We start from the raw sequence: 19,192 nt of genomic DNA on the forward strand, positions 1-19,192 counted from the left end.
GCCATCTTCCACTCTCTTCTGTGTGCGTGCTGGTGTTAGTCTGAGATGAATCGCATTCTTGAGCACTCTATAAAGTAGCAAAAAGTAGCCTCTTGTAGTGAAATGCAAGGACCGATGGCGGCAGTTCTCTGTAGCGTTCTTCATAACCCAGTCTCGAAGCATCTGTTGCCGCTGCCTTTTTCTCTTAACACTCTGCGTAGACCCTAGCTTTGGAAGTACGTGGGGCATCAGTCGGTGGAGGTCTTTTCCCTTGACGCACCGCTGGGTTGCTTTTGGTGTCATTGGTATCTCTGTTTCAGGGAACGATTACCCCCAGGCCAATAACACCTGGTTCGAGTCGTCCGTGTGTTCGGCCAACCTAAGCGACCCTTTCTATAGCTTTGCTTCGCCGGTGGCCGCTCCTCCTCCCCCCTCCTCCTCCTCCTCCTCTTCCTCCTTCCAGCAGACCACCTCTGCTGCCCTGGGGCTGCTCACGGCCCACTCGTACGACAGCACCCAGTCCCTGGCGGAGTTCTCGTTCCTCCGCAACGTGCAGGGTCTCGGGCCGACGAACCCGTACAGTTCGGCCGTGAGGAACCTGGAATTTGTCAAGGCCCTGGCGCAGAGAGCAGTGATGCTGTCTTTGCAGAACAATGCCAAAGGCCTGTGCCCCCCGTTTCCACCGGTAGGTAGGCTGCTGCAGTGCGGCAACGAAGGGGCCGGCCCGAACGGAAACAGCAGCAAGTATTTGCACGTGGAAGCGGGCCCTGCTAACGGTGGCAGTCGCGCCAATCACGTCAACAACTCCTCCTCCTCCTCTTCTTCAACGAGCGTGGTGCACGGCGGTGAGGTGTACACTTGCGACCGATGCGGAAAGGCGTACGGGGTCCGTCGCTCCCTCTACCGCCACCAGAAGTTCGAGTGCGGAGTGGAGCCCAAGTTCCCCTGCCCCGTCTGCGACAAGCGCTGCTCGCACAAGTTCAACTTGAAGCAGCACATCATGTCACATCACAAGCACATAACGACGCCGTAAATCGACGGACGTCTTTGGTCGTTGCAGAATCCGAAGTCGTCCGTCACGTACGGCGTCGGTGCTGTGTCAGTTTACGGCCGCTCGTCAATTTGTTATGCCCCCAAAAGGGCGAAGATTATTGTTTGTCACTGAAGTTACTGTATTAGGGTGTTAAATGGACCTGTGTTTAATATATCTGGTTTTGGGAATAATTTTTGTGTTGTAATTTACATTTGGAAACAAGAGATGGTCCCTGCAAAACTTACTGCAGGGGCTGTGGAATTGGGTTGTGGAAGGTGACTCATGTTTTTTGGTTGTGGCAAATAAATTATGAATGGAAGTAAGTACGCCTTTGTACAGATGGTTCCTGCGGTGCTATGCAAGTTTTCCATTCAAGGTTTCGAGTTGAGCAGGATTTTGAATCGGTCAAGAGGTACCGTAACTTTCGTCACGTTCGTTTTCATCACGGATTCTTGACGTGCAATGCGGCAGGAACCATCTGTACTATAATTTTGTAAACTAACATAACTTTTTTACTAATTAAATAGCACTTTTGATCTCAGCTCTATTGGTTCACGTAATGTTACGTGCGATCTCATAGGTTTAAGCGGTAAAAGTAGGTACAGTATATGTATATAATGTCCTTGTGAAATTTTTGTGCAATTTACTGATCTCAAACTTGAAAGATAACGTTGATCTCAAAAACGTGCTGTCGTGCAATGGACTGACTCCCCAACGCTTAGGATTATATTTGATGTAGTGTACCACTAAGGATGAAGGATTATTGGCCGTCTGTCAAGATGTTTAAGAAAGAAGAGTCCTAATTATGGCAGAAAGGTCGTATAGACATATATACGGGTATATATATTCATGGTGAGTTTGGAAGCTTATATATAATAACTTTGGGTTGCCAAAAGTGCATGGACGGCTTTCTAACCCTCTCGGACATTTTTTTTTTTTTTTATTGATTTGTTAAGGCTCTCTCCCAACTAGCTGGCTCTGTCCCTACAGCTCTGTCCTCCTAACCCTTCCCCCTAACATGGTATTTGCATGACGACAGCCGTTGTAAGTTCTCTCGCCAGTGCGTGCAGATCCGCATTTGCGAAAGAACGACGGCTTGGCTTCATTCCTCCCAGTTGTAGAGTAGCTTAGGCCTTAAGGAAACTTGAGAATTTCTCTGTTGTTTTGTTTGTAGTCGTGGAGATGCAATGGACGTTAAAGTAAAGTATTTAAGACGTCTGATTTCCCTCGTGCTTCGTTATGGTGCGTCGAGGGACGAAACGAGACTCTCTTTTTGTTTTGCCATTAAATAATTGGATGTTGTTGCATCTCCATTGCTCGTACTGTAATCCAGAAAGATAGGTTGTGAGCACTGAATGATCACCTACCCTAAGCCCACCCTGTACTCTCAACTCATCGTGATTCCTGAAGACCTGCTAACCCTTGTGTTTTCTTCCAGATTACTTGCGTGCTTATAATCTAATGCGAGTTGGTTTCCCCGGCCTGTTGCCCCCACGGATGTCCACGGACATTCTGACACGTACCCCCCCCCTCGGTCTCCCCCTGCTCCTCAAGCGTGAGAAAATAAGCCCCAAGTCCATGCTGGGCTACCCGTTCTCCGAGTCGCCCAAACAGTTCGCGTGCGAAAAGTGCGGCCGCACCTACGCCTCCACGGGCAATTTGAAGAGGCACAAAAAGTACGAGTGCGGCGTCGAGCCCCAGTTTTCCTGTCCGATCTGCAAGAAGAAGTTCCAGCACCGCCACAGCGTCAAGATCCACGTCTTTTCCACCCACCGCAACGAGGCGGGAGAGGCGGGACTCCTCTCCGACCCATCGAAGGACCCCCAGGGGGCCCTCTTCCCCACCTCGGAGGGGATGGCCGCCGCCGTGGGTCCCGTGCCTTGCAAGGATGAGTTTTTCCCGATTCCCCAGGAGGCGAACGCCCCCAGTTCTCAGAATCAGGACGCCCTCGGGTAGTGGGGCCCGGGCGTCGCTTTGGCATTTGGGTACCGGAGCACGTCGCCGTGTGGCCGTCGAGACGTCATGTACAATACCTGTGGTGAATTTGAAGCAGTGCCTAATGATCCTATTATTGTTAAATGATTATTTATGTTTCTGTTGGGATTACCGACATTATTTTCATGGTCAGGTTTATCTGTGGCTTGTGTTAACGGACAAGAGGCTGCGTAGCGTGCCGCTCTCCTCCTCCCGGTCTGAGAAATGTCGCTGCGCACGTCAGCAAACGGACAGAAAAGGGCATTTGTATCCGGGAAAGCTTTCTATGCGATGAATGTATCCATTAACTTAGGTTCAGTCGGAGGAGGAGGAGGAGTCGGTAGGGTTGGTGTTTGAGATGTAAATAGTTTTGTAGTCCCGTTTCCACCTCTGCATTGTCGCCTCACCTGTCGTGTCCTCTCCCAGGAGTCGAGTAGCCTCTTTTGGCTTGGTAAGTACTGACTGGTTATCGCACCCTCTCTTGGGGCGGACAATTTAGAGCATGTACGACAGAGGGCATTACGAAGGGTCTCGTCCAAGCAGGGCGCAGCAAGAGAGGCCGCCACCAACGGACCTTAATTCCGAAAGGTTTTGGAGTTTAACTGCCGTCACGACGGAGAGAAAAGACGGCGGGTCATGAGAATTATATACGTAAGTTCCTATTGATAGTGCATTCACTCACTTGTATTTATATACTTTATAATATTGAATATTTTTTTTATTGTTGCCCTGTTTGTAGCGTTGAGGTTTTTTTGTGGGGGGGGGGAGTTGGCACGGAAGGTGTCTGCCTGCTCCCCCTTCGGGATGTCGGAGCCCCAGTTCGATATGTCTCGAGCACAGTTTACGTACTTTGTACGTAATTGCCAAAGTAGCATTGTTGTTAAATTGGGTCGGGGAAAGGGTCAGGATTAATCCTAAATTGAATATTTAGTCTATCAAGAGTTTAAAGAATATGGATTTTGTTTCCTGATGTCGTGACAGTACGCTCGACAGTGCTAGTTACCCCACGCGTCATTTGACCCTGCTCATTGGAGGCCATTAGGTTCATGGCAAACTTTGGACTGTCCACAGTAAACAAAACCTGTCCAAAGCTTCTAGCAAATGTGCAGTAATGAGACTTAATGTGACCTAGTTGATTTTTGTAGCGTCAACAGCTTTCGTCATGGAACCTTGGGTTGGTACGGCCTTGTACTTGAGAATATAGCGTTGTGCGAGATATTCTTGTTTTGGGATTATAAAATTAAGTCGATGACGCTCTGTATATGCTAACTAATCTGATGCCTGTTGCACTTTTGACCATTTTCCTTACGAATTACAATTGCTCGAATTTATTTTGTATAGTTAATTCAGTTACTGACTCAGCTCTTTTGAGTCTTGGTGTAAATGACTGAGTTTGCATTGTTTTTGTGCATTGATAGATGCCTTCAGAGGGAGCTGAACACCACACGATTATCCTGTTTGCGAGAACGACCTCATGATTTTGATTCGTGGTTGTTTTAAAAAGAAAATTGATAAAAAAAAAAAAAGGAATCATGAGGGTTTAGGAGAGTTGTCTTTGACGAAAGAAGTTGTGTATGTATTCATAACCTCACTGTAACTGGTTTCATGAACTTTAACCCCGTGAGATCCCAAATGTGTACCAAACCTCGTTCATTTCAAACTCCGTTCAGACCTCGTAAAGGCCTAGCAATATATTTCTTTGTCTGCTGTGAATTTATTTTTTGCGTTATCCTGCTAGTTATACTGTCATTTTAAATTAACTATTTTTACTGAATTGTGCTAATTTTGAAATGATAAAATAGGGAAAGCAAAATGTCAATTCTACAGGCATCATCAGACATTATTTGAACCCTAGCGGCCGGGAATACACCATCAATTGAAAGATTATCTCAAAGGGTTAGTGATGTTGATACATCGATTGGTCACGAAACCTCAGTGGGGATTTGGTCATTTTATACGACTGAGCCAATAATCTAAAAAGGAATACACGTTTAAGATGGATCTTCGTGTCCTTTTTGTGCAGTTGGGTCTAGCGCTGTCGAGCAACTAGTCCATCTTTCGGGCTAACAATCCCTTGCCGTAAATCGTCATTGTTCTGGAAGTTGAAAGTTTTATTTTATCTTTGAAATCTATCACAAAGTTATAACCACTTGCGTTAACGCCTGCACGTCTCCGACAGGCCTTGAGAAAACGTCGCGAGACGACATCCCTGTGGACTCTGACATCCCACCTTCTGTGCTTTACTTTAAATATGAAAGAGGTTTGTGTGGATAAGACAGTTGTTAATGGGGCTGTGTTAGGTAGAACTCTCATTATTACTATATTTTTTGATTTCGGCAGATTTAGATCTTGGTGTTAGAAGGGTAATGTAGTCTTAGAGATTAGACAGAAAACAATTTTTGTGTAGGATGGTTTGAAGTTATAACACAGTATCCCGTTTGATTTTTTTGTGTGTGCGTTTTCATACCGTATTAAGTTTGCAGCGTAACATAAACACGTACAATACGTGTAGGAGTTTGATGCTAAACTGGAGACGGCGTAGTTTTATTATTTTTGTCTCTTGCTAACTTTAAATACGCTGGTCTGTCGTTCATCAGGAAATGCAAAAACGACAGTCGGCCTGTCTAAGAAGAGTCTGGATTCTGAGGTTATATTATCACGTCAGATTTTGCCCCACAGGAAGCTAGAGGCCTTTGGTAGCTTATAACAAGGATAAAATTTTAGTTTCAAGATGTATTACAGTCACTTCTCAAGTTCCTGAATGAGGAATTTTCGTTTGTTTCAACTTTTCAACCTCTAAGTAATAGAGTATTGAGATAAGATCATCCTTTCTTTGCAATGTTACGATGTCTGTGATCTCACGACAGCCGCTGTTTCCAGTTTAGCATCTCCCTCGCGTATTCTGCCGTTAAAAGTACGAGAAGTTGGCTCGTAATTAGCTCTGCTTTCCGTGCTGGGGTACAGTTGCTGTCTGAAGGGAACTGTGTATTAGCTCTTTATATCAGGAAAATCTTGACACGGACCAGAATTACCATTGTTCGTTTGGTTGTAAATGTATGTCAAAATTTGGTTGTAAGAGGCAGTTTGAATTGAACGAAACACCAACCCGTTGCGCTACGTCGTTGTCGGCGTTTGTAATGGGTGGTAGGTTGTCTCAATTCAACCTTGGCTCTTGGCTACAAAGCTGTAGAGTTCGTGTCAAGATAGCTGAATGGTATAACAGAGGATTCTCGCTTATCCCCATCGGAAGCATTTGAACCAGTGGTTCTTAACCTTTTTCGGTGCCCGTACCCCTCGGTATAATATTCTCGTACCCCCATCCAATATCAATACAATGATAAGGATTAGCAATACAAACCTTGCTGAGATATTATTAGATGTATTCAATTACTGAACAAAGGTACGTTCTTATTTCAAATGAAAAGTGTCAATAGTAGGATACAAATAATGCACATTTTAACAGTAAAATTATGAGTAATACTACATTAGTGCACACCAACACACATTTAGTGTCTCCTTTATTGTTTCTCATTAACGATGACGTTCAGACGAGGTTCTCTCTTCCATCCAGTTACGTACTTCTTAAAGTAAGAGAAATATTATGAAAATATATTTTTTAGTTTCTCGAGGTAAAGATACGGTACCACTGCACTGACTCTCATGTCTCTCACCCCCACGTTCAAGGCTTCGTACCCCTCGGGGGCACAGGTACCCCAGGTTAAGAACCGCTTTAAACCCGAACAGCACGGTAAACGCGATTTACGAGCTGGAATCTTCGTCGGCAGACATTTCCCAGTTTACACTATTTCATGTTTTTGCCATTTATAAAGGGTATACTTCCCTTACGTACAGGGACTGTAGCAGTACCCTTCCTCAGGGTGAAAGTACAAATGAAGGCATTTGCCAAACCATTCCAGTTTAGGAGAAGAGTATATAGCGTTATGATTACATAATTTTCTCTAGAGGAGATGAAGATATCGTTGTGCCAGTGTTATATTTTAATAGTTATACCTCGGAGGTAAGTCGGAGAAACTTGCGCCAGTATTATATTCTCGCTTAGTGTTCCTACGGCAGAGCGTTAGACAGAACGTTGAGCTCGGAGACCTTCTAATTGCTTTTACAGTAAGTACAACCTAATCTATGCCAGTAATCCACATTCAAAAGCTATTCAACTATTTTCTAGCTGTAGAGACGAACTATTTTCTAGATTTTTCTAGGTGTCACGATGCAACCTAGCTTTTAGACACGTTGTCTCAGGGAGCGCTGTTTAAGACGAGAGAGTTCGCAAGGCCCCGTTGGAAGACCAGCGGTAATAATGTCGTCTTGTGTACGCACTGTACGTCTTTAGTTTGTAAATGTTGGTGCGTACAGCGTCTGCCATGCTGTGCGTATGCATAATATATTCCCTCCCTCTTCTTCCCCTCTTCCAATGTACAAGGTCCTAGTCAATATGTATCTGTAGGGGGAAGCCATTTCTGTAACTAAGTGTAGTTCCTACGGCTCTCTTCTTGATGTACAATATCGTATTGTCGTACCTGATGAAGTCCAGTGTTTTGTAAAACTCCAGGTTGTATTGTCCAATTATATACAGTATTCTCTTGATTGTGAATGAGTGTGGTGTGAATTGTAAACTCTATTGAATATGCAACATCATATAGTATTTTGGTCATCTATGTGAGTAGAATTAATTTTGTGTAAGCAGACCGAGCCATTCGGTATTAATATGTCAGCATTGTAAGCGTGTCCAGGATTGGAGCCTGACGTGAACTATATGCTATGTTACGTCCAGCAATCTAGGACCAAACTCTGTACTAGCTAGGAAAAAGGATTCCGTAAGGCATGCATTTTCTTTGTGACGGAATGTACGAGGGCACTTGTAGGATGTGCTGTACACCTAAAATGAAGACGACGTACGTTTTATTTTAAACGAGAATGTACGAATGCGTTCATGGGATTTTTGATGCCCTTTGGGGTGTGTTGGACACAGGCCCTTAGGTTTAAAGTTAAAATAAATACTGGTACGCTAATCTGAAATCCCATACAGTACGTGTTTTCATCAGCGCCATTCTGCGGCCTACCATACCTGTCCTTTAACAAATTATTAGGTACTTACCTCACATTCAGTCTAAATGCTTCCCTCCCCCGTCATGTTGCATGCCTAGACTATGTCCGTTTTAACAGCCACTGTTTGAAATCTCCTTCGTTTTCCTCGTAAGAACCAGTGACTTTTGTTCAGAGAACTTGAGGGTTTTATCCACGTCACTTGGGTTTTGGAGAATGGCGTACAGGCAAAATTAATGTTTTAAGTCCATCTGTAACATACTATAAGGCACTCAAAAATCATCTTGTACTGTATACTCTTAATTGTGCGTTGCCATAAATCTTATTTTGCAATATATGAACAAAATACCAGCATTTAGTTAAGGTGCAGTTGGCCCTCAAGGTATGCACCCTATTACTAATCTTGTGCGTTATTGTCGTAATTCTGTGTAATAGCTCGTCTCTCGTTTTTTTTAATACTCTAACATTTTAAAGCATGAACTGTAACGTTTTGAATATTGTTGCCGAAGGTCCTGTGTCTTCACGTACCCCAATTTTGCCTGCTGTGGATGTTTCCGTCTGTCAGTGACAGCCTGTGGGTGGTGCTTTTATTTTGGATAGCTCTAGAACGTCTCGGCCAGTTTAAACCTTCCCCCGGGCTTTGTAAATCTATACTTGTTGATACCATGTTGCTAAATATTGCATAAACTAAAACTTGCCTCAGAATTCCGACTGTGCCAAAGTAACGTGCTATAGAAGAGCTTTGGTTTAACCCGTACGTCGTCTTCTGCATTCTGGTTGCAAGGAATTTGTATGTCTGCGGGATTGAGTTTTAGCAATGGCAGTTGTCTGTACACTGAAAAAAATTAAAAAAGCTTTGTCATTTAAAACTGAAATGTCTGCTTTTAAATGAAAAACATTCATATTCACAGGAGCCAAATGTGTGTGTAATTTGCACCATACGTAAGTGTTTATTTTTCAACATGCAGGGGATCTCGACTCTCTCGGAAGAGAGAGAGAGATGTCGACCATTAGCAAATCCCAAGAGTTATCGTAGCACAGTGGTAGGGTAGCGTAGTTTTTGTGAAATCTGAGAAGGATGCGAGGTTTTGAGATTGTACGGAAGATCGCGAGGCCCTCTGTTGTGGCGTGTTGAAATCTCTCTGCGGCGTAGCGAGCTTCTGCACAATCGGCCCTCGGTATATTTTCGTAAATTAGCTTTTGTGTAGTCACTGTAATTAGTTCACATAAAAAGGTTGTGTCTTTTATTTATTTTGTACCCCGGAAATAATTCCTGTAGGGTATACAGTATATACACTATATATATATATATTTTGGTCAGTATACAACGAAAAGTTCCTCGTTCTCTTGTGAATGTGTCTATGATTACGGGTAACACGCAGGTGCCGTTTTTTGTCATCGCTTTAGTTTGTCACCATTTTTTAATTACTTGGTTTAAGTGTCCTTTCTACCGTGCACTGCCCTCTCATTAATATTGTTCCTCTCTCTCTCTCTCTCTCTCTATCTCTCTTAACTCCTGTTTTTGATTTAAGTGAATCAAAGATGCCTTAAATAGAGTTCCTGATAATGTAGTAATGTAATTAGGTATTGCTTTTGTACACAGATATCTATATCGGAAGATGCTCAAAGGAGTGAACGACTTGTGAACGTCCGGAAGAGACGAGAGTGTCTGCGCGAGTGAGTAAGCGTGTGTGTGTGTGTGTGTGTGTGCGCGTGCCGAGCGACTGGGCTCTGTGAATGTCTGTCGTGTGAAAACGAGTTCTTTATAGACCTACGTGCCGCCGTCAAACTGTAGCGTCGCAGTCTGCGCGAGGGAGACGTCCGTCTTGGGAAGTTAAATCGGGTCTTTGGGGTCTAATTTACGTATGTCAAAAGATTTCGACTTGTGGCGGGAGGATCGCTTGCAGTGCCGCGCTGTAAGTCGGTATTTAGCCGTTATCAGCGATTACGGCGCCGTAACTTGATGTTGCACCAAGTTACAGCCGCGTCAGCGCTGTTAACTCGATGCCTATTCTCTCAGAGCAGCAAGATCGAATCTGCCGTGAGTCAGTGACACTGTATAAATGATTCATTAATGATTCTCTTGAAAGATGCCACTGTCGTCAGGAATTAAGTCTCGTCTCCCTCGGCAAACCGCGCGCGAACACTTCGACGGCGTCATCCCTCTTTATTTGACATCTCGGAACTTTGGAAGGGCATTGTCTATTTGGGTTAAGGGCTGTTTTGTGAAATATTATAGAAAGAATCAGATTTGTAACGAACCTATTAATAAAAGGGAAATATCAAAATTGGAGGCCTTTCCTAACCCACCCCACCGACCGAAGCGGTCACTTTACACGCCTTTCGTTCCAGAGTCTAATAAAAGACTTTGTTTCGCTCCTTCCGCTACGAAAGCTTGTCTGTCGAATCCGTACCGGTAGCACCTCAGCTTAACAGATACTTTGGGGTCCTGACGCTCTCATTAAGTAACGAAGAAACCCTGTTATAGCCTGCGCTTAAATGATTTCTAGATTTCTGATAAGTAAAAATGTTTTAAGCGACAAAAGACCCCATGTTATCGCCTGCAATCAAATGCTGTTGAGATTCTTACAGCCAATACAATTCCATGTAATTCCCAACATAAACTAACTTGCACACTTAAAGTAACCGATAAAATGTAACGATTTATATTGTAGCTGATAAGTACAGAAGTCTGTTCAGTTGAGGTCTTACTTATTCACAACCCAAGGTTGTTGTGGCACTTACAACCACCGAATATTAATAAGAAAAGTAACAGTTGGCTTCCCAGTCATCCATCTTGCTGTTCGCGATCTTCCCTTTTCAAAATTTGTTATTTAAGCAATAAATTCTCTCTGTCAGAAAGCATCACACCAGGATTTATGTGCATAATTCTGTACTGGTTTCATGAACGACTATACCCCTACACATGTACAAACATACATGTATTTACAAATGTGTATTTGAATTATATTCCTGTACTGGACACGTGTAAGTTATATAATTTATCCTTTCAGCTTCATCTTTTGTATAGAGGCCGTCTCGGTAATATTTATAGATTCAGTGTAAGGTACGAAATGTCCTAAAAACTCTTGGTGTTTTGAAGGCCCCTCTCCAGTCATGTTTATTGTAGGTACTCCAGCAGACGTGCGTATTTGTGACCTTGTTGACTGAAAGATTGGTGCCCTAACTCCTCCTTGACCTACATGTGGCCTGATAAGACTCACTGGGTAGACTTGAGTGTTCCCCAAAGACCCAGGTCCCTCTTGACCTGTGTGAGATCTGGTGGCTAAGCAAGTAGATTTACATTTTCCAAAGATCCGAGCGGATTTGTTGCACTAGGGACCAAACCTAACGTTGCCGGTGATACCACAGAGCCACCATGACCCCAGGAGTGGTGGTAGGTCCAGCATGGCACTGAAAGGTCCCCACTTGAAGTCTGATGCACTTAGGATAATCACTGAAAACAAGGCCTTATGGGAGATGAAGATTTGGCACGAGACGTGAGCCATACCCATAGAATCTAGCAATATAAGAAGCTAGCCATTTTCTTGCTCGTTTTCCAACTTTTTTGTCCTCTCCTGATTGATTCCTCATTGAGGAAAACAGTGGCGAGGGCAAGGTTAAACGGCTAATGCACTTGACCGAGGGGAAGAACTTCTGCTACGCTTGGTCCTCAGTGTTGGGGACGTGATTTTGAGAAATGAGAGTCCTTGAGGTATCCCTAAATGGACCTTCTAGGGCATGAGTCCCCCTTTCTCCAAGATTTCTGGGCATTCCTACAGGTCACCTTAGTCCTGGTATTTCCATATCTACGGCAAATCGGAATGTGAAAGATGAAATGGCTCAATTATCGGCAGCTATTACTGAGCGTAGCTTACGACCATCAAGAGAGTGGGAGTTGTGACTGTTGTCGAATGGAGAATATTATTCAGTGTGGATGCTTGAGTTAGTCAAACGTCAGACATCAATAAGGAAACAAAACACTTGAAGGCTGATACAAAAAAGAGATGGCTAAAGAACTGAAATATAGTCTTTCAGAAACCGTCACAGCTCGAGACTACTGTAGTTGTATCTTGAAATCCAGAATCTCTTCGAAGAATATGACCCCCACATGAATAACTATAAATATCCGACTTGTCAGACTGTGACGAAGGCCGCTTTGGAACTGTAAAGCGAGACGAAGTAACTGTTTGCAAACCAGAATCTCGAGTTTACACGACACTGAAGTTAACGGGAACGGCCTTTGCGAGTGTTTGAGGGAGAAACAAATGAAGGGGAACTAAATCCGCTCAATATTTTGAAGTCGGACAAGATGTATACGTGTAATTAAAAAATCAGGATAGAAAACTTGAATATGCCTTTACAATGGTACTCTGTTAGACCTGCTCAGTAAAATTCTATAACTATGCCTAAATTAATTGGTTTGTAGCAGTGTAAAACAATTGATATTCCAGCTTCAACACTCAGGAAAGACCCAGTCACCATGAATGGTTACAGACCAGTTTCTCTGTAATGTTGTTTAAGTAAAAAATTGGGAAGAAATGGTTAATGTCCTCTTAACGTTGTACTACATACATGTGTATAATTTGTATAATCAGTTTGGGCTATAAAATTACAGATCCCAGTACTGTGATGTACATTAGGCTTACAGTACTGTGACGTACAATAAGCTTACAGTATGTACTAACCATAGAGTTATGTAGTACAACGAAAAACTGTAAGAAAAATGTTACATTCAGTAATTTCCTCTGATAAACCTGTTCAGTTTCTTCGTGGTTTGAAGTCTGATAAGGCCCTTATACAATTACCTAATTGTTTTTGATGAAACAGTCTCATTTTATCTGAATATTAGCTTTTTGCAAAAACAATTATTACACGGTGAACTAGGTAAGTCACTGAATGCATTCCCTAGACCTCTTCTTTAATCGACAGTATCTTCTTCATCTAACTCCAAGACAATATCGTTAGAACCAGCAAACTGAAATTGAAAATATTAGCTAGTCTGGTCGAGGGACGAAATGATGGTAGGCTTGTAATTCAGTTGCATTCTTTGTAACCCTCTTAAATTGGTTCTCCACTGGTCAGCGAGGCTGCAAAATGAGTTATTGCACTGGAGTTATACAGGGTTTAATATACGGTACAGAAATGGGTAATATCTTGTCTAACTTAAATCCCAGATTCCTAAGTCCTTTGGACGGGTTTAGTGTTACTTTGGTACTAATCTTTGGGAGTTTGTCTTCAAATCAGATTTGAAGTGTCAGCTATGCTTCGAGACAATAAAATATATATAATTCTTATTTAACGCCATCCAACTAGATGTAAAAGAGGGATCTGTAATTTTGATAATGTGAACTTGGTCTAATATTCAGTCTTCAAGTTTTGGGTTATATAAATCCGTTCACCTCAAGGTCACCAGTTTTTGGGTTATATAAATCTGTTCACCTCAAGTTCACCAGTGCCCAAACAGCGCACACAAGCCCTCTATGCGAACAAGGTGACTTTCTCCAGGAAAGACTTCAGTCCCGACAAGGTAACGGAAAAAGATGACGTCTCAGGTTACTCTTGAATGTGTCTTTGGTTCATACGTTTTTCTGCACAAAAGCATCGGTGCATGGTCTTCTATTTCGAGTTTTTTACTTTTTAATTTATCTTATTCTCGGTGTTTTTTCATAAGCAGGTGTAAGTACGTACGTACGTCTGGCCCTTCCTCTATAATTGCTTTGTTATCCCTGATGAACTCTGGCCTGGAGAATCAAGTGAGTACCAACATCCTTTCTTTTCAACATTATCCTTATTATTTGAGTCTGACTGAATATCTAGCTTAATATTAATTGATAAGCACGTCAAATATTGATTTTAAAAAGAAATGACACACTAGAAGTAGCTGTCGCAGTTTAGACAAAGCACGAGGTTCCACAAGTGCCTTCTGTGCTAGGCTTGTCAAAGCATTTTGCCACAAGATCTAGAATCATTTGCCAATACTGGACACAAATTTAAAGATTTACAAGCTCCTTTAGGTAAATCACAAGCACTTACATGAAAATAGCAAATATTTAAAGTAATTTGTGTTTTTCATAACGTGCAAACCTTCGTTCATTGCGTGGGGATTTATTTTGAGAAGTTTCAACTTCACCTGCTTGTTGATACTTAACGACCTTCTCTGAAATTTTAAACAATCCAGCGAGCTTCCTTTTTGCAAGCTAAATCCCTCCGGATAGCGCAAAGGTTTGTATCTGTGTAGGAACTATTAATTTTCCACTGACATCAGTTATTTGGTACAAAAAATGGTGGCGGAACTGAAATGAGCCACATAAATGCTTGTGTAACTTCTCCCTTGTATTTTCATGAGTGATATTGTATAGATACTGATTCTAAAGACTAGTTGAATTAAGAAGGTTTAGTTCATATGAAATATTCGCGAGATTTGCATCCCGTAATATTCAAGGGTAATAAGCAGACGCTATGGGGTCTGGCTTTGTGATAAGTAAAGTCCTTATATTGTAGCCTAAACTTGAATATTTTCAAGCTTTCTGATAACTAACAAAGTCTATTAAGCAACAAAGACCTTTATTCTAGATTTCTGGTAATGTAACAAAGAGAGCAATTCAACGTAATTCCAAATTCATCACTTCTAAAATGGTACCATAAAATGATCATGAATATGGTAGCTGATCGGTACAGAGGTCCCCTAAGTAGAAGGCCAGTCAGTTGAGGCGTTACTTAAAGCACAATAAAAGTCAGTACTTGGAACATTTACTTTCTGCTCGTTCGTACGTGACGTTGTCCATTTTTGTCATTTGAATAAGTGAATTTGTATCTTTACTCGTTCCTCACGACAAAACGATCTTCCAGGGTGGGTCCTCTGCGAGCGCTGGCTAGCGACCGGCTTCTGGGGCAACCAGCGCGACCAAAGCAAGACCAACGGCAGCGTTCGGGACGGCGGCGGCGGCGGCGCCAAAAAGGGCGAGGAGGAGAACTCCCCCATGCACACCTGCTCGAAGTGCGGGAGGTCCTACACGCTCCGTTCGAACCTGTCCCGCCACATGCGACTGGAGTGCGGGGTGGAGAGGCGTTACAGTTGCTCGTACTGCCAGAAGAAATTCAGCCACGCCCACCACCTGCGGTCCCACGAGAAGTCCATCCACGCCCAGGTCCTGGCCGCTGCCGTTTCCACGGAGTCCTCATCATGACCTTCTCTGCGCAGGAAGAAGTGCCGTCTGCGGAGTGCGAGTCGAAAGGTAGGGAGTCTCATTCGTGACGATTCGCTTTTCTCGTGGTCTGTTCGACCTAGGCCCTTCTGCTGTTGATAAGAAAAAGTTGAGAAATGTAAATGAAAATCAGATTTCAAATGTGAAGTAAAAGTCAAATACTCATATATATCTAACTGAAATATAAGTAAATGTTAGCAAATATACAGTTCAATATGACATAAGTCATATTATTATTATTATTATTATTATTATTATTAAGAAACCTCTTGAAGTACACAACACGAGACTTATTGGGGTTGCTCGACGAATTAAGTCTTAGGAAACACTAGGGTGAAAGTCTCAACCCAAATGACTGATAACGATAAGCCTGCATCGCGTCAAGAGCCAATCTGACGCCTACTTCAGAACCTCCAGAACTGCAAACTTGAACTGAACTTGTCTGAAAAAAGTTTCCTTTTGAATTCAAAATGAACGTGAAAACAGGAGGTAGTTCTACCTGGCTTAGAAATATTCCAAACGTGGTTACATATGACTTAGTGAAACGGGACGTTTGTTACGCAAGAAGTTAGAATAACGTAAGGGAAAGATATATGAAATATGGGCTGAAAGGTCCGCGTTTTGCGGACAGGGATACTTATGGACGAATAATGTAGCCAACGAGAAAGGAAGTTCCTTGTAAGGGGTCTAGGGACACAAGTTAATCGAGAGAAAGGGAAGTCTTGGAATACTTACGTAAATGGAGAAGACGATACAAGAATTAGCTGGAACGGGGACATCAAATTTAGACCAAAGGCCAAGTGGTGGGACTTCTGAGGTCATTCTGCACTGAAAATGTTGAAACAATTGTCAGGAGCCGGTTGAGGAAAGTAAGATGGAAGAAAGAGAATATGAACAGAGAACAGCAGTTCCTGATTTATTATTATTATTATTATTCAGAAGAGGAACCCTATTCATATGGAACAAGCCCAGAGAGGCACTGGCTTTGAAATTCTTTAAGATTCCAAAGAGTATTAAGGTGTTCATTAGGAAGAATTAATAAGTAGATAAAAATGTATTAAAATGGAAGGAGAATAGTAAGATAATCATTATGGAAGAAGGAGGGGCTAACAGAATAGATGGTATCTACTTTAAATGTCACTTCTGTGGCATTAAGCCAAAACTGTGTATGATTTATGCATGTACGATGCTATAAGGGTGTAATCAACTCGATAGATATTAGCAGAATTATTATTATTATTAGTAGTACCAATAATGACATGAAATAGATATCAGAATATTTTATCCTATAATCTGACTTTTCAAGATGCTTTTGATTACGATACTGCACTCAATGTGTTTCAAATATTACTAATTTTACTTTCCATTGCAGAACGAGGCAAAGAAGTGAAATTGAGCAATTTGAGAGGCCAAGAGAAACGGCAGTCCACATCAACCCTACACGGATGAAGAACAAGACCTTTTTTTGCAAATATGAGAAGGCAACATTAGGATGCAAAGAATTTTCCATTACACTTTCAAAGTTTTCGACAATACAGGACACTAACGTACTGTCGTCACAAAGAGGGGAGATTACTCTAACGATTTAACTGTGCGGTTCATGTCTCAGAGACTGATAGAGCTCTTCATTCCTAAGTGCAACGTCGGTTTGGCGGGTTCCGGAGATTAAAGCGTCGTTAAAAGCGAAAGCTAAACGCCAACTTGCTTACCGGAGTCGCTCCGAAACCTTTCCGCTGTGTCCGAGATCAACATCCTTTCATTTTTGACGTACAAAACGGTGTTCGCCCTTGTTTTATGGTCTTCGTCATCATTGTCAGTGTTTTATTCGAGGACTTTTTCCATTTATAGGTGTGTTTAATCGCGATGTTTCTCCTCCAGCGTCGTCAGATTCGCCCGTGCCAAAAGTTACCTCCTCGTGATTTCCCTGAATTTCTTCTGGACAAGACAGAGAAAATTAACATCTTTTACAAGGTCTAATTACAAACCAGCAATTCAAGTACTGTGCAGTCGACCCCCGCGAATAGCTAAAATCTGCAAATACTTGACACCCCTCTAAAAACACTTACAACTGCCTATTTTGTTAGTTCAAACACCATAAAAAATGAAAAACTCTTATACCCGAGTGTTTTAATAGTTTTATCACAAAAGGTGCGTTTAGTCACGAAAATATGGAAACATTTCTCTATGAAAAATACCACGAATAGCCGAATTTGCAAAAAAATGCGGATACAGGAAATCCGGAACTGCGAATTAGGCAGGGGTCCACTGTACTTTCAGTAAGTAAATGTTAAATCTTTCTCAAATGATGAAAATTACAGTAAATCCATCATCAAATTCAACAGTTATCGATAATGACAAATTGAAATATTGAGTTCCATAGTTGCAAACATATTATTATTAATTAGGCCTACAGCCCAAACAGAAGACTGGAAATGGAATAAAGAATTTAGGCGGTCATCCACCCTCCAATCATCAATCATACCAAATTGCAGCCCTCTAGCCTCAGTAGTTTTTATTTTATTTAAGGATAAAGTCAGCCATCATTGTGCTTCTGGCAATGATAAAGGATAGGCCACCACCGGGCCGTGGTTAAAGTTTCGTGGGCCGCGGCTCATACAGCATTACATTATACCGAGACCACTGAAAAATAGATCTATTTTCAGTGGCCTTGTTTATACGCTGTAGCGGCCGTACAGAAAACTCGATTGCGCTGAAGAAACTTCGGCCCAATTTTCAACTTAAAAACTTACCAATTTATTTATATTTTTGTCTATTTCCTTAATTTATCTTTCCTAATGACTGATATATCTCCCCTCTGTACTTCCTGTTACCTTCTGTACCTTCGTGCAAACGAATGCCAAATTCTTCGAGTTTCAAGTCAACGGCCCCCTTGGTGGGCTTGTCCAATGCGATAGGGTTCATCTTTTGAATAATGATGATAAATAATTTGAAGTCTAAAGATATATAGTTCTTGTATGCTGTCTAAGACTTCTGTAATAACCAGCTGTGTGCTCTCTCTCTCTCTCTCTCTCTCTCTCTCTCTCTCTCTCTCTCTCTCTCTCTCTCTCTCTCTCTCTCTCTCTCTCTCTCTCTCTAATGAAGTCAGCCATTGCTGGGTTAAGAAAAATCTGTAAGGTCAGCTCGCTTCAGCCGAGAGCTTGCGTAATTCACTAGCTGAGTTTTTGATTGTGGTTTTCTGTCTACAGTTCAAAAGGGGTTCATTTTGCCGTCATTAGGTATCCTTAAAAGGTTTAGAAGTTAATTAAAAGTCCTCAAAAGGTTTAGAAGTTAATTAAAAGTCCTTAAAAGCTTTAGAAGTTAATTAAAAGTCCTCAAAAGGTTTAGAAGTTAATTAAAAGTCCTTAAAAGGTTTAGAAGTTAATTAAAAGTCCTTGAAAGGTTTAGAAGTTAATTAAAAGTCCTTAAAAGGTTTAGAAGTTAATTAAAAGTCCTTAAAAGGTTTAGAAGTTAATTAAAAGTCCTTGAAAGGTTTAGAAGTTAATTAAAAGTCCTTGAAAGGTTTAGAAGTTAATTAAAAGTCCTTAAAAGGTTTAGAAGTTAATTAAAAGTCCTCAAAAGGTTTAGAAGTTAATTAAAAGTCCTCAAAAGGTTTAGAAGTTAATTAAAAGTCCTTGAAAGGTTTAGAAGTTAATTAAAAGTCCTTGAAAGGTTTAGAAGTTAATTAAAAGTCCTCAAAAGGTTTAGAAGTTAATTAAAAGTCCTTAAAAGGTTTAGACAGTTCGCCAAGCACAGTTGCGGAGTCTTCCAGCCTCCAAATGTTTAAGCGAAGAGCAAATTCCTTCCCGCTGCCGATGTCTCCTGAATTTCTTCAGGCGTAACAGTTTTTTATTTTCCGTTCCTTTGTACCTTCTTTATTTATTGCGTTTTCCTATAACCTGTCTCTCTCTCTCTGCACGCTGGCAGGAATTGGAATATA

General features: G+C 41.8%; 1 protein-coding gene and 1 long non-coding RNA gene across 8 annotated transcripts in view; one reads left to right on the forward strand and one right to left on the reverse strand.

Annotated features, from left to right (window-relative positions):
• The window catches only part of LOC136838287 (longitudinals lacking protein, isoforms A/B/D/L-like), a 39,858-nt gene extending 22,436 nt beyond the window's left edge, over nt 1-17,422 (forward strand). For 3 of the 7 annotated variants that reach the window (XM_067103163.1, XM_067103165.1, XM_067103164.1), the window contains exon 5: nt 2,451-10,335. In XM_067103163.1, the coding sequence (XP_066959264.1) occupies nt 2,451-2,968 (518 nt within the window). In that variant the 3' untranslated portion in view covers nt 2,969-10,335. Of the gene's footprint in view, nt 1-299; nt 10,336-14,899; nt 15,286-16,627 lie in introns of those variants that run through there. The other 4 variants (XM_067103160.1, XM_067103161.1, XM_067103167.1 and 1 more) reach the window with 3 other exon arrangements.
• On the reverse strand, nt 14,598-17,102 carry LOC136838295 (uncharacterized). Its single transcript, XR_010852924.1, has 3 exons — nt 16,965-17,102; nt 15,991-16,083; nt 14,598-15,347 (listed from the first exon to the last, which is right to left on the reverse strand). It is a non-coding gene; the product is annotated as an uncharacterized lncRNA (long non-coding RNA).
• Nucleotides 17,423-19,192: the final 1,770 nt, after the last annotated feature.

Source organism: Macrobrachium rosenbergii, unplaced genomic scaffold (genome assembly GCF_040412425.1).
Source record: "Macrobrachium rosenbergii isolate ZJJX-2024 unplaced genomic scaffold, ASM4041242v1 60, whole genome shotgun sequence".
Taxonomy (NCBI): domain Eukaryota; kingdom Metazoa; phylum Arthropoda; class Malacostraca; order Decapoda; family Palaemonidae; genus Macrobrachium; species Macrobrachium rosenbergii.